This window comes from Monocercomonoides exilis, assembly GCF_001643675.1.
Source record: "Monocercomonoides exilis strain PA203 chromosome Unknown scaffold41-876177, whole genome shotgun sequence".
NCBI classification, from domain to species: domain Eukaryota; phylum Preaxostyla; order Oxymonadida; family Polymastigidae; genus Monocercomonoides; species Monocercomonoides exilis.
Genome location: NW_027150586.1, coordinates 387,579 through 401,875, shown reverse-complemented (window position 1 = coordinate 401,875; position 14,297 = coordinate 387,579). Strand labels below are relative to the sequence as shown.

Sequence of the window (14,297 nt, the reverse complement as noted above, 5' to 3'; positions counted from 1 at the left end):
GATTTGAAAAATGATGCGCCCATATTATTATTTGGTTTTTGATTGGTTTTTTTGTAATTTTTCTTTTCAAGATTGGATTGCATCAAAACTATGGTAAAAATCACTGCACTTCGTTATGAAATGAAAGATGAGATTATATGCGCAGCAACAGTTGAGGGGCTTAACCTCTATGATTTGATTTCACATTCTGTAATTTTTTCGCGAAAACTTGATTCAACTGCGCGCATAATTGATTACTCTTCTCAGCTTAATATCTGTGCTTATTGTACGATTGAGGAACCTTCTACAGTCCATTTTTTGTCAACAATATCTGAAAATCTTGATTGTATCTAATTCTTTTACTGTATGAATTATCACATGATTCATTTATAAATTAGTCGATTTATCATTCCAATCAGAAATAGATGCAATAAAATTCACAGGGAATTAGTTTGTATTATCAATTATTGACGTTGAGAATGTTATTAAAATGTTTTTCAAAGTTTTCTTGTTTCTGTTTGCAACTCTTTACAAGTGATTTCATTGGAAGAAAAGAAAACAAAGGCAGTTTTCCCCATTTCGAAGCAATTCAAAAATCTATTTTCTGTATCGGCATGTACAATTGACCCGGTGATTGCGATACCTCAGTTGAATGGTTATGTGAACTGTATTTTTTTAAGCCAGGGGAAAGAGCAGACAATAAAGGCTGAAGATAAAGATATTCAGTCTTTGGTATTTAATTATGATGGATCTCTTTTGGCAACAACTTCAACAGATGTATGACTTATATTTTTATTATATATTAAGATAATTTTGTATTCTTCTTTTTTTTTCAAAGGGAATTTATGTTCACATATGGAATGTCCAAACGGGCACGTTATTTCGCAGCTTTCTCAGAGGGATGCACGGATGTCGAGTGGATGGGATGGCATTTGATTCTGACAGTCATTATTTGTCATTGAGTTCAAACAGAGTATGTCACTTTTAAATCAAAATAGAACAAGAATTTTCTTGTGCAAAAACATGTCTTGAAGTAATTCTTTGTGAAATAAATGATTTTGAAACCTACGAAATTAATTCCTCCTCTTTTTTTTCCATTTGTTTATTTAATTATTTATTCAAATTTAATTATGCAAATTTTGATTTTATCTCCTTTTTTTTCAACTATAAGGGAACTGTTCATGTATTTGACCTGAAAATTCCAGCATCATCCACACTACAAACAATCGGAAATGCCTTGTATGTTTTTGTTTGAATCTTTTTTTACTGGTTTTTCTTATTTGAATCAATTTTCATTTCTTTTTTTTTTATCCACATTTTATTTTTTCCTTTTCTTTTCTTTTTTTTTCGATTCCAATTCAACATCTCCACACCATTTTCCCACACACACTCAACAATTTGTATCCTAATTTTTCCTTCTTTCATTCCTTCTTTCTTTCTTTCTTTCCTTTATTCCTTTATTCTTTTTTTCTTTTTTTCTTTCTTTTTTTCTTTTTTTCTATTTTTCATTCCTTCCTTTCTTCCTTTCAGAAATCCAATGAACTGGTTTGGAAGGCGCCGTGAGTCAACCCCTCCTCTCTCAAATGCCTCTCTTTCTGATACAGCCAAAGAGAACACTCAAAGATCACATTCTGAATCACCTCGCTCTTCTTCTTCTTCTCTTTCTTCTTCCTCTTCCTCTTCTTCTCTATCATCATCTTCTTCTTCTTCTTCCTCTCCATCTTCTTCTTCAATTTCTTCTCCTTCTCCTTCCCCTTCCCCCTCTTCTCCTCCCCCTCTCCATGTCTCTTCCACCAGAAGCTGTGCCAAATTCCGCTTCAGCCAGCCCCAACAGCCAAATCTCTTTCTTCAATCGTCTTCTCCTTTCCAAATGATCAACTCTGATGAAACATTAGCTTCTTCTTCTTCTAATTCTTCTTCTTCTTCTTCTTCTTCTTCTTCTCATCCTCCTCCTCCTTCTAATTCTGATTCTTCTTCTTCTTCTTCCAGTTCTTTTTTTGATTCTTATTCTGATTCTGATTCTTCAGAAACAACAAATAAAATAATTAAAGAAGAAGGAAAAGGAGAAGAAGGAGGAGAAGAAAGAAAAGAAGAAGAAGAAAAAGGAGAAGAAGAGAAAGAAAAAGAAAAAGAAAAAAATTCAGAAGATTATGATGTTAATAATAATAATAATAGTAATAGTAATAGTAATAGTAATAATAAACAGACAAATGAGAAGAAATTGAAAGGAGAAGAGAAAGAATGTATGCAAATGGAGGTTTCTTTGAAGGATGAAGGAGAAGGTCGAGATGAAGATAAAGATTTATCTTCTTCTTCTCCTTCTTCTTCTTCTTCTTCTTCTTCTTCTTCTTCTTCTTCTTCTTCTTCTTCTGATTCAACTGGAATAAATTCATCTGACTTGAACATTTCATCAAGTTCTTCTTCTTCTTCTCTTCCTCCTTCTTATGTCTCTGCTTCTCTGAATGAAATGTCTTCTCTATGTGCATGGAGTGCATACAGGAAGACTGGGGAACTTGTTGGTATGCTTTTTTTTTATTAGGGAAAAAAAAAAAGATAGATGAAAAGAAAAAGAAAAAAGGTAGAAAGAAAGAAAGAAAGAAAGAAAATAGAAAATAGAAAATAGAAAGAAAGAAAAAAGAATATCAAAATTTTTATGGTTGTTTTTTTTTATGTGTTTATATCTCTCTCTTTCTCTCTCTTTCTTTCTTTCTTTCTTTCTTTCTTTCTTTCTTTCTTTCTCTTTCTCTTTCTATTTTATTTATTTATTTATTTTATATGTTTTATTAATATTATTATTATTATTATTCAGTTGTTGTGTCAGATGGAATGTTCTATGAACTTCCTCTTTCTACTGCTGTTGGAGGAACTCTTTCGGGAATTGGAGAATCTTTGTTAACTTGGCCTCGCAATGAAGAATTGGAAAATGAAATTACTCAAAATGAAGAAGATGGAAAGCTTTGCGATAACGAAGATTGCTCTTCTCAGATGAAAACTGGTGGAAGTTAAGAGAGATCTTCATCTGAATGATAAATATATTTTGTGAAATAATTGTGTTCTTTTATTTATGTAATGGTTTTTGTTTTTGATGTTTAAATGCATTTTTTTGTTTAAGCAAAGACTTAATGGATTTAAACGAGTAGTTTCATGAATAAATATTTATTGATAAAATCAAATATTAAAGTATATGTATGATCGAAACATAACCTTTATTAGTTTATTATTGATCTTACAGTAAAACTATGAGTGATACAAAAGTGTGATCTTTTTGCTTTGCAGTTTTCCTTGATTAAATATATCATTTCTATGTATTTTTTTGATTGCATGTTTGTGTTTTGATGATGATCCTTTGATGATCATTTATGATCCTAAATCGGATCGTTTCCTGATCTTGAATATTTTTTTCTACGATAACCATCTGTCATTCATGTTTATTTTTTGTATGTTATGAAATATAATAATATCAATTACAGGTAGAATCTCAGACTCTGCCTCCTGAGGGTCAGACTTCCGATGAAGTGAATGATATCTCAATTCAACAACAGCAGCAGCTCCAGGCACAGGTGGATCAAATCCAGACACAAACAGCCCCTTCTCTTGCTGCATCAATGGCTTATTTGACTTATGCAGGAGGAGAAGCCGGAGCTCAAGTCCTTGCGGGCCAAACAGGCCAACAAATTGCCATGCAACAAATGATGCAGCCTGGGATGCAATATCAGACTGCGGCTGCCCCAACACAAATGTGGCAAATGCAAATGATGCCACAAACAATTGACCAAAGCAGAATGGCTCAACCTGAATCTGCACCTCAACCAGAGCCCTCTGCTCAATCTGCTCCAATCCAATCATCCATGATGGAAGGTTTTGGAATACCTGCATCAAGAATTGAGCCAGCGACGCAGAGTTATTCATATCATCAGTATCAACGTCCATTTAATTTCCAGAATCCATATATTCGAGGAGGACCTGGATCTGGACAAAGTGACGAAAATGAAGATCTGGACGTGTTGCTTGCATCCACAATAAATCAAAGAGTTGAAAGATATGATGATGGAGATAATACATGGGAAGGAGATGATGCAGGTGACTTGCTACCAGGAAAGCATGGTGCAGTGATTGTAACTGCTGGAGGGAGAAGATATAACATCCTTCTTGTTGTGCATGATTCGCGTGTTGGAAGCTGTTACTTACTCAACAGAGGAGAGACAGATCCTCATGCTTCATCTAAAGTCAATCAAATTGTTGTCCCAAATAAATATCGAGCTGCTGTTACATACATTCACAAACTCTTCATTTCAGAATTTAGCAACAGAACTTTTGCTGTTCAAGCCTGTGAACCAGGTGCACCTATTTTCCAAGGATCCACCTCGACCGCTGCTTGGACATCAGCACTGAAGTATTATTGCCCACAACGACAGCAGCCGCGTCTTTCTGGTCCACTTTTCTTTGGGTTTGCGCTGAAGCCCATTCAGGATGCATGCCCTGGTCTGCGCTACACTGCCAGAAAGAAGGGCAACAGAGGCGACCGGTCATCGCAGCTGCAATCTCAGATGCAGTCGCAAGCTCCAATGCTTGCCTTTGACAACCCAATGGGTGGGTGGTTTATGAACCAAATGGCTGGCTTTGGGCAGATGGGTGCTCCGGGTGGCATGGGCATGGCTCCGATTGCGGGTATTCCGGGAATGGGAGCGCAGAATGATTTCCAGCAACAGCAGTACGCGTACCAGCAGATGCAGATGAGTATAATGCAACAGCAGCAGCAACGAGTGGAAGTTGGCGAGGAAGGAGCTGTGCAGGCTGAGAAGCCGGCTGTCGAAGATGTTAACGCAGATACAACTGGAAAACAGCAACCAGCCGAGCAGCTGCAAAGCTCTTCGGCAGACCAGAGCACGACTGAAGTGATGAATCAGCCCAATGCTGAATATAATGGTGAAAGCAAAAAATCAGAACAATATCAGCAACAAGAGGAACCTGATGTTAAAAAGAGAAATCCAACAGAAATTGATGGAGGAGAAGGGGAAGAACCAGATTCAAAGAGACAAAGGAAATGAATCTTTCATCACTTATTTTAAAATTTTGATGAATTGTTTTATTTTTGAGTTTCTTTCTTTTTCTTTTTTTTTTTTAGCACTTATAAAGAAATTAAGTCATTTCAGTTGAAAAGAAAAATTATTAAACGAAATTAATGTTTATTTCTTTCTTTTTTGTATATTCTCTTTCTTTTTTATTTTTCTCAAAATTGATAATACAGACTTTATGTGTAATGTGAATTTGTTGATTTTTTTTTTTCCAAAAAGAACTTCTTTAAAATCTTTCACCTATTTGTGATTAGGAAAAACAATTTGTTCAATTGAGAACACACAGTATCTCAATTCGAAGTTTGTTTTTACACTTTTGTTTATTTTTTATTCTGACGTGTACTTGAAACCTGTTTTGGGGCACAAACACTGTTGGAAAAAAAAAAAAAAAAAAAAAAAAAAAAAAAAAAGAGAGAGAGAGAGAGATTGATGGATTCTTAATAAAAATGAATAAATTCCTTTTTGATTTTATAAAATAAAAAAAAAAATTTTTTTTTTTTTGTTTTGTTTTGTTTTGTTTTGTTTTGTTTTGTTTTGTTTTGTTTTGTTTTGTTTTGTTTTGTTTTGTTTTGTTTTTCTTTTTTCATTGAATTCGAAACAATGGCATTCAAATCCTTTAAATCCAATACTGGTCAATTTCTTTTCATTATTCTATTGGAATAAATAATGTTGTCATATATTAGTTCATAAAAAAATATTGAAAATTTTGATTTTGGAAAACTATTTTTAACACTTTTAGAGTTAAGAAATATTTGGCTGATCTTAAATAGAATCATAGTTCTAATTATGATTTTTCAAAAATTAATTAATATTTTGAGTTTATTTTAAAAAATCTGCAACAAAAGTTTTAAAAACAATTGATTTTGTTTAAACAAAAGTGATGTGTTATTTTCAAAATTTCTGTGAGTATAATTTCGGGATCTAATTTCGAAAGAAAGAAAGAGTTTGAAAAGGTTCCACCAAATGTGTAACAAAACAAACAATTATTTTTCTTTTTTTTTCGTCTACGAAATAAATAATTTTTTTGAAGAGAATTTTAACAAGAGAATTATATCCCTGTGACATGACAAGAGAAAATTGAAAAAATGACAAAATGACTGACAAGATATTTATGATTTGTCAATAAGGGTTCTTTATAACGATTTCATAATTCTTAATTACTTACATAATTAATTTGAAAATTGATAAAAAACGATTCTAATTATTTTTGAAAAATCAAATTTTTTATTTATGTGATCAAGTTCCCAATATTTATTTTATTTGTCACGAAATGTCAGTTGAGGAATTTTTTTGTCACAATTTGTCATTGACCTTCACTGACAGTCACTGACAAAATACAAAAAAACAATCAGATATTGCAGATGCTATTAACAAATCTTTTCCAAAGTGCTTTGAAAAGTCTTTAGAAGTTTTTGCAATATTTTATTTCATGTAAATATAAAAAAATATTTTTTTTTTCTTTTTTTTTTGTTTTTGTTTTTGTTTTTTGTGACAGACGAGGCTTCAAGTTATTTGTCAGGTCATAGAGGAATAATGAGAATATTCAATGAACTTTTTCGAATGAAAGGGATTCTATTCCAAGGCACATTCAAAATTATACAATAAGGGTTCTTTCATTTTGAATAGTCGCACATGTTGAAAAACTGGGTTAAATCAAAAATCACCCAATACGATTGTTTTTAATGAAAAATCCATCAAACTTTGTCATTTTGCACTTATTCTCATATCAAATCAGTTTTTTTATATCATATTTGCATTGTGATAAAGTTTGATGGATATATTGAAAAAAAAATGATCAAATAAGGAACATTTTTGTTTAATCTTGATATTGAACATTTGCGACTATTCAAAAAATTCTACATATATAATTAATATTCGGGAAAAAAATGAACTTTTTAGCTTTTTTTGCACAAAGCAATAAATATTTGTTCCATTCAAAACTTAAAAAAAAAATGAATCAGATTTCAAAAAAAATAATGGTTTTTCATATCTGTGAGCAAACTTCTTTTAATAACAACAGAACCTTTTCTGAACTCACAAGAATGTCAAAAAATGGACCCATTTTTCCCTATTTTTTTAATTCAAAAAGTCAAAAAAAAGCGAATTATTTTCAATGAAAAAGCTTGAAGAAACACATGGGTGATTATCTTTGAAACCATATTTTTTCTGTCAAAATTTTGGGTTTGAATATTTGAAACGAATATCCATTAATGAACACCAAAAAGTTAAAGATCTGTTTTATGACGCATACACTATTTTTTTGTGAAAAATTGAAGCTTTAGAAACGATAAATGAACTTTATTTATTAGAATAAAAATTATTTTACTAACGACAATGAATATTCATAATTATGAACACCCCGAAAATAGTTATGATCTCAAAAACAATCACCCATATTTCTCCCCATTTTATTAACTTAGGAAAGAAATCTGCATTTTTGAAAATTTACATCAAATTCACGATCTCTTTAAAGATTTCAAAAACAAGTCGAGACTTTAAAAGTTTGTTTTTCCACATTAATTTTTGATAATATCTGGGGGATAGCACTAGCGGTCAATCATTTTTCTTTTTTTAACAAAGCATTTTAATATTGTTTCACTCAAAACTTTATAGAACTTTTTCATTTTTCGAAATAAATATAACTTTAATTTCGGAAAATCGGTATCATTGATATTGCATCAAGTTGTTCTTTAAGCATTATTTGCATAAATATATAAAAACCAATTTTATTCCTATTTTTATAATAATTCGTTTATAATCAAAAGAGCAATTAATATCAATGAAAAAGATAGAAGTCAGATATTTTGTCCAATTCAAATATTAAAATATTTTTTCAAAAAAATATTCATTTTTTCACGGGAAATTAATATTTTGAAGAATATGTGGTATTCAATTTTTAATGAATTAATACTGGTGCGAATAATAAGGAATCAGTATTATAGTGGAATTAAAAGATTTTTTTGAAAAGTTCATTTTGTTCAATTTCAAATTCAAATACACATTTCTTATTCTGATCAAATTACTGTTCCCACTCATTAAGCTTCACAAAAATATGAACCAAAGCATTATCAAGTGTTAACTTTCATTTTGGCGAAGCTTTTCACGTGGGAACATAAATTATATCATTGCAAAATTTTTTTATTTTATTTGATAGGAAATTAAAAGGAGTTATAAAAAGTTTTTTACCATATTGTGCAATCTTCCCAGGTGAACATCACTCAATATTATTTATTCAAATGTTATTTTTTTTATTTATTCAAATCCCAAAAACCTCAATAAAAACAATGAAATAGCTTTATTTTAGAATACGCCTTCATCCAGAAATTGCGCTTGTTCTTTTACTCTTTCAAACCCTTTAAAATTATCATTTGTGACTCACAAAAATGAAATGCTGTTAAAAGATACTCAACTTCGTTATAATTTTGATTGATTTTAACATGTTAAGAAGTTTAATAACATGTTATTATTTCATTACGATAAAATTTTTCATAAAAAATCAAAATAATAAAGGGTTACATCCACCAATTGGGATGGCACCTTAACTATAAATGCACACACAAAACATAAAGAGTATATCCTATATCATCAAATAAAGCGTCTTCACTCAATCTCCAATAAAACACAGCGATGCTATCTTCACATCCTTCTTGCTCCATTTCTTCATATATATCTCTTTTAAGCTTTTTGAGTTTTTTTTTCCCCGTTTCGTCAACCATCTCATCATTCAATCTTTCGTGCACCCTCCAAAAGAAGTCAATGCATATCTCCATAGAATCATCATTCAACGTTGATTGCTGAATTATCTTCAAAGCAATATCAAAGACCCCGTTTTGTTGAAGGTCTGAAATACTCACAGTGCTTTCTGAAATCATTGCATCAAAAAGACTAATGGATCTGAAACTTATTTCTTTGAAATAATCAAATGATTTTCTGCACAATGTCACAACGCAAGCAATCAATTCTGCATTTTCTTTGCAACCAAATTGGCTATATTTAAAGAAATAAGCAAGTGAATCAAGCCATCTATTGATCATAAGCAATTCTTTCGGTTCTGTTTCTTTGCTCATTTCATCTTCTTTCTTCTTCCAATCGACGTTCTTCGACAATTCTTCAATTTCTCCAATTGCTTCTCTCCCCAAACAGAGATCATTCACAATCACTCCTTCAAGAGTTATGTCGGAGTAAAATCTGTTTATCAGAAATCTCCAAACTGACCAATATACAAGCTGTATCAGGTTGCGATGCTCTTGATGATACTGGATGATCTCTTTGATCTCATTCAAATACAGTTCTTGTCTTAGATCCTAAAGAAATAATAAGAAACAATAACGCAAAAAAAGAAAAATAAATTTCCATGCTTCTAGTTCGCAAATGTTACTCAACGCGAGGAAAACCATTTCCACTTTTTTTTGATCTTTTTCACTTTCCTCCTTATTCAAGGCCACTTTGAGAAGGAAATGAATGCAAGCTGGTCGAAAGAAAAACACAGTGTGCTCGTCATGCAACAAAAGAAAGCTTCTACAAAGATCAATCAAAAGAATTTCATCTTCCCCCTCATTTTTCTTCTCCTCTTTAACAATCATCAAATCAAAATTTTTGTCAAACATAGAATTTGCAAAGCTGTTAATGTGAGTATCTTCCTGTGCTTTGCAATATCGCATGTGATTCAATAAAAGAATTGCATTCCCAATTGACAGTTTCTTTTCTTCAATCATTTTGAAAAATTTCTCAAATGTGTCAATTGTAAAAACAGTATTAAATTCTTTTTTGTTCATTTTGTCCATCACTTGGTTCATTTCATCAATTATCTGTTTCTGCTCAGCATCATTGCAATCTTTAAGCTTGGAAAACAATTCTTCAAAAAATTTAAATAAAGAAAGAAATCCAACCAAAAAGATTAAAATAAAACTACAACATCAAACCATAGAAACTATCCGCGACGTTCTTTGTACGCATTTGTTTCAAATAAATTGCAACAAAGAAAAAAAAGAAAAACCCGAGAGTTTGTCATACAAACAAAATTTAATCACAACATGAAATTGAAAAATGAATGGTTCAGCTATAATAATATCGGAGTTCACACCATCCTTCAGAAAATATAAATTGCAACAAGAAACAATACGAAAAATTGAAGTCGAATCTTCTCAGGTGTATTGTTATGGATGATATGATCAAGAATGGAATTATTGAATATTCGTTGTTTGAAATGAGGATGATATAATTTAATTTATCATTAAATAATATCAATTATCAACTTCAATGGCAAGAGATGGAAAGTGCAAGAAGATGGCATATTCAGTTTTGATTAAGCTAAATGATGCAGTTGTGGAGTCAGAAGATAAACAAACTGTGTTTTTCTGAAACACAATTCCGTTGCAGTCGGAAGAAGAAGTCCGAACAGGGTCAGAGAATAAATATCCATTTCATTCACAAACATAATTACCATGGTTTGTTTCTTCGTCTTCTGTATTTTTTTGTGAATCCCTCTTTTCTATTACCACTCGAGAATTGTAAATGAAAAAAAATATCCTTGGTAACCATTTGACAAGACATATTACAAGGCAGAACAGAATATAAAACAAAAAGAGAAAGAGAAAGAGAAAATCTTTAAAATGAAAAAGAATAGAAAAGAGGAAAATAAAGGAAAAATTTGTAAAAGAAAGTTTGTATTAACGAAGAGAAGAAACAATCGAACAGTAAATCACAAAAGGAAAGATTTGTAATTAAGTTATAAAAATCACAACAACAACAACAACAACAACAACAACAACAACAACAAAAAAAAAAAGACCTCTTTTTGTTCACTGAATTTTGATTTTTCCACTTGAGTTCAATGAAATCAGAAGGAATTTGGAGAAACAAAGGAAGAGCGGAGAAAAGCAAAGTTTTCAAAAAGATAAAAGAAAAAAAAATATGCAGATGAAAGAACAAACGTTCATTGATCTCTTTCTTGAAAATTCAAAGCAGATAGTCATTTATGGATGGTTGATGAAGAAAAGGCAAAGATTAAAAATGTGATTGGCAAAAATTTTGACATTAACTTATTTTTTTCGTTTCATAAAAATGAAGTTGAATGAAAGAATATAGTTATTGAAAAATATCTTTCATATTGTTGGTTGTTTTCTATTTTATAAAACGATGAAAAAAGAAAAATGGAAATGTTAAAGCTTCAAAATTCATTTCGTCTCATTTCTTCACATTAGCAAGTGATCAGAAATATTCAACGATAATCCATTACTATATTGCTCTTTCAATGAAGAAAGAGTCCTATTAAAGCTTGTGATGGTATCTTCGTATCCTTCTTCCTCCATCTTTTCAAATACTTTCTTTTTCAATTCTTTCTCTTTCGCTTCTTCCATTTCATCGTTCTTCTCTTCTTTCAATTTTTCTGAAACATTCATAAAGAACAACAAGCTTTCATTTACTATTTTGTCATCCAATGTTGGTTGCCTAATCTCCTCTAGAATGACATCAATTGCTCCTCCTTTCAACAAGTGCTCAACACTACAAGCTTTGTTTACAACTAAACATCTCAAGGAAAAAACACATTGAATTCGAATGTCTCTGAATCTGTTTTTCATGGATCGAAGCAGTTGAATAATGCTCCTTATAAGTCCAACAAGTTCTTCGTTCCATAATTTGCTTGATAATATGTTACAGATAATTAAATGGAGCCATCCCTTGATTATTAGAATATCTTTCGCTTCTTTTCCTCTGTCTTCCTTTCTCGTCCAATCCATGCATTTCATCAGCTCTTCCAATTCTCTTCTTGCCTCTCTCGCAAAATGCAGTTCTTTCGTAATCACTTCTTCCAAGCTTCTTTCATTGGAAAGTCGGAAAAACAAAAAGTCCCAAGCAGACAGATAGGCAAGCCGAGTGAGATTGTGATTCTCCTGATGACATTTGATGATTTCTTTGATTTCTTTGAGGAAAAGTTCTTGTCTAATTTCCTAATAAAAAACAAGATAGAAAATTCAAAAACGTTAAAAATTTCATAGAAAATTTCACACATAATACCCAGCTTTGCTCAAAGCCAATAACGCTATTTCCGCTTCTTTTTGTGCTTCTTCATCTCCCTCTTTCTTCAAAGCAACTTTCAGAAGACAAGTCACACATATATAAAGAAATTCAGGTGGGTAATCATAGCTCAAAGAAATATAACATTCGCAAAGATCAGCTAAAAACATTTCATTCTTTTCCTCTTTTTTCTTTTCTTCTTCAATAATCATCTCTTTAAATCTCTTGTACAACGAAGATCTCTCAAAGCATAGGACATATACATTTTCAAGCGCTTTGCAATATCCAATGTGTTTCAGCAGCAAAATTGCATTTTCCATTGACATTTTTTTATCCTCTATCATTTTGGATATTTTGTTGAATATTTCTTCGGTTAAAATAGATTTAAATTCTTCTTTATTCATTCCATCAATTGTTTCATTCATTTCTTTAATTTTACGTTTTTGTTCTTCGTCACAACCTTCAAGCTCCTCAAACAATTCTTCAATAAAAACAAAGAAAAATGCAATAAACAAGAATTCACTTGTAATAACAATCGCAAACTTTTGAACATTTTTGTGCAGTGTGTCTCATGATTTTTTTTTAAAATTGTTCAAGAAAGCAATAATAATTCAACCATTCACATTGAAAGTTCACATGTTTGGAAGGAAGAAATTGGCGCAAAATATTTCCTCAAAGCAACCATGAAAATATCAGCTTTCATACCATATATTTTTCCATTTGCATTTTGGCAAGAGATTATGAAGAGAAAATGTGAAATTTTATCTTTTTCTTTATTTGTTATGGATTCTTTGATCAAACAGTGCTGTTTGAATCAGACAATTATTTGAAAGATGAAAGATTACTGAGTGAATATTTTCTGCGGAATGGGTGATATGATATTGAGTGATGGCACGAGCTGGTGACAGAGAGGGAATGAAAACGGAAATGAGAGAGTTTATTTTTATGAAAAGCATCTTTGAAGGAAATTCATTTTCCAAAACAACATATGAAAATAATGGTGATTGCATTTATTATTATTCTTGTTCATTTTAAAGATGTTTCCATTTATGGCCTTCTAAAAGTCAAGGAATCTGATAAATTGTCAAAATTTCCATTCCTTTGCTTTTTTTGACCAGAGCATCAGAAGAGAGCTGGGCGCTGAGATTCAACAAGCATATGGGAATTGCATATTTTTTTTATTCAATTGGAACGTGATGAAAACAAATTCGATTTCAAAGCATTTGGATGAGAACGAAACGAAGTGAACCAACAATTGTACACAACTCGGAAAGAAAATATTTTTTCAGAAAAAAAAGTTGATGACAACATTGAATGCAGGATGTTAATGTGGGAAAAAAGGAAGATGGAGAAAGGTGCACTGGGAAAGAAAGGAAATGGAGATGTGAAGCATCAGTGATTGAACAGTCTTCTCCTTTGATGATTGGAGGAGCAAGTGAATTCTTTAAATTGAATATGCATTTTTTCAATATGAGACTTTTCATCATTTTTTAAATATCTTCTTTTTCCATGAATAATGAAGAAATATCTTTCGCAATTGCAAAAAGAAGCAAAAATCTATGAGATTCACTTCCTTCTTGGAAGTGTTGCGCATTGGACAGAGAAAGGACTCTGATATTTCATTCTTATCTGCTCAAAACACATCGAAATGGCTGAAAAATTGCTATTTTTTATTCATTCTTTTTTCATTCAGCAACAGTTTCTTCTCAGAAAACTCTTCAATTCCTTCATCAGTCAGATTAATACTATTAGACTTTGAAGCAATGAATTGAAAGAACAAATGTTGATCTATTATTCAGCATTCTAAATATACAGATATTTCTTTTTCAATTTCTCCTTTCAATAGAGAATACCCTCGATATCTTTTGAAAAATCTTTCTGTGATAAGTGCTCAAATAGATCAGAAAGAACAGAAACAGAAAAGAAAAACCAAAAGTGGAATGCTATTTCAAAGATGTTTGTTATTGCCACAGTTATTAACAAGAACATGAACGCTTGCTTTGTTGACTGTCTTGATGGAGATGGATGTGTTCACAAATTATGGAGAAGAGGGAGAATGGGAAAAATGAGAAATGAACTAAGACATAATGAAAAACGATCTTTCGAAGCTTTGAACGTCAAAATATTTCTATAATCGAAAGGCTTACTGATATGTTAATAATCTGTCAGGTTTCCTTTTAAAGAAGAATTGAGGAGGAAATGAACAGAACATGCTTAATACTTCAG

General features: G+C 31.3%; 4 protein-coding genes across 4 annotated transcripts; 2 read left to right on the top strand and 2 right to left on the bottom strand.

The window, feature by feature from the left end:
- The first annotated feature begins 21 nt into the window (after positions 1-21).
- On the top strand, positions 22-3,117 carry MONOS_2369 (Autophagy-related protein 18 E (Atg18E)). Its single transcript, XM_067872285.1, has 7 exons — positions 22-325; positions 378-429; positions 483-756; positions 818-952; positions 1,151-1,218; positions 1,510-2,498; positions 2,789-3,117. Exons 1-7 carry the CDS (start codon positions 91-93, stop codon positions 2,983-2,985), a joined length of 1,950 nt encoding a protein of 649 aa, XP_067722531.1. The 5' UTR covers positions 22-90; the 3' UTR covers positions 2,986-3,117.
- Positions 3,118-3,218: 101 nt separating this feature from the next.
- Positions 3,219-5,243, top strand: MONOS_2368 (uncharacterized protein; the record flags this gene model as incomplete). The annotated part of the gene is made up of 2 exons (XM_067872284.1): positions 3,219-3,233; positions 3,450-5,243. The coding sequence occupies 2 exons, from the start codon at positions 3,219-3,221 to the stop codon at positions 5,025-5,027; spliced, it is 1,593 nt and encodes a 530-aa protein (XP_067722530.1). The 3' UTR covers positions 5,028-5,243.
- A 3,124-nt stretch (positions 5,244-8,367) lies between these two features.
- MONOS_18670 (uncharacterized protein) lies at positions 8,368-10,214 on the bottom strand. The gene is made up of 4 exons (XM_067871711.1): positions 10,138-10,214; positions 9,977-9,998; positions 9,413-9,909; positions 8,368-9,358 (listed from the first exon to the last, which is right to left on the bottom strand). The coding sequence occupies exons 1-4, from the start codon at positions 10,138-10,140 to the stop codon at positions 8,597-8,599; spliced, it is 1,284 nt and encodes a 427-aa protein (XP_067722529.1). The 5' UTR covers positions 10,141-10,214; the 3' UTR covers positions 8,368-8,596.
- A 930-nt stretch (positions 10,215-11,144) lies between these two features.
- Positions 11,145-12,856, bottom strand: MONOS_18669 (uncharacterized protein). The gene is made up of 4 exons (XM_067871709.1): positions 12,777-12,856; positions 12,615-12,639; positions 12,065-12,552; positions 11,145-12,004 (listed from the first exon to the last, which is right to left on the bottom strand). Exons 1-4 carry the CDS (start codon positions 12,795-12,797, stop codon positions 11,249-11,251), a joined length of 1,290 nt encoding a protein of 429 aa, XP_067722528.1. The 5' UTR covers positions 12,798-12,856; the 3' UTR covers positions 11,145-11,248.
- Positions 12,857-14,297: the final 1,441 nt, after the last annotated feature.

What these genes read in the sequence shown, in the direction of transcription:
- MONOS_18669 (XM_067871709.1), bottom strand. Translation starts at nt 12,797, where the DNA reads ATGCAAATGGAAAAATATATG. An exon ending in TGCAAATGGAAAAATATATG is followed by an intron (nt 12,640 to 12,776) that starts GTATGAAAGCTG and finishes AAAAATCATGAG; the next exon opens with ACACACTGCACAAAAATGTT. An exon ending in TGAGCAAAGCTGGGTATTAT is followed by an intron (nt 12,005 to 12,064) that starts GTGTGAAATTTT and finishes GTTTTTTATTAG; the next exon opens with GAAATTAGACAAGAACTTTT.
- MONOS_2369 (XM_067872285.1), top strand. Translation starts at nt 91, where the DNA reads ATGGTAAAAATCACTGCACTTCGTTATGAAATGAAAGATGAGATTATA. An exon ending in ATAAAATTCACAGGGAATTA is followed by an intron (nt 430 to 482) that starts GTTTGTATTATC and finishes TGTTTTTCAAAG; the next exon opens with TTTTCTTGTTTCTGTTTGCA. An exon ending in GAAGACTGGGGAACTTGTTG is followed by an intron (nt 2,499 to 2,788) that starts GTATGCTTTTTT and finishes ATTATTATTCAG; the next exon opens with TTGTTGTGTCAGATGGAATG.
- MONOS_18670 (XM_067871711.1), bottom strand. An exon ending in CGTCGCGGATAGTTTCTATG is followed by an intron (nt 9,910 to 9,976) that starts GTTTGATGTTGT and finishes AATTTTTTGAAG; the next exon opens with AATTGTTTTCCAAGCTTAAA. An exon ending in GTAACATTTGCGAACTAGAA is followed by an intron (nt 9,359 to 9,412) that starts GCATGGAAATTT and finishes TTATTTCTTTAG; the next exon opens with GATCTAAGACAAGAACTGTA.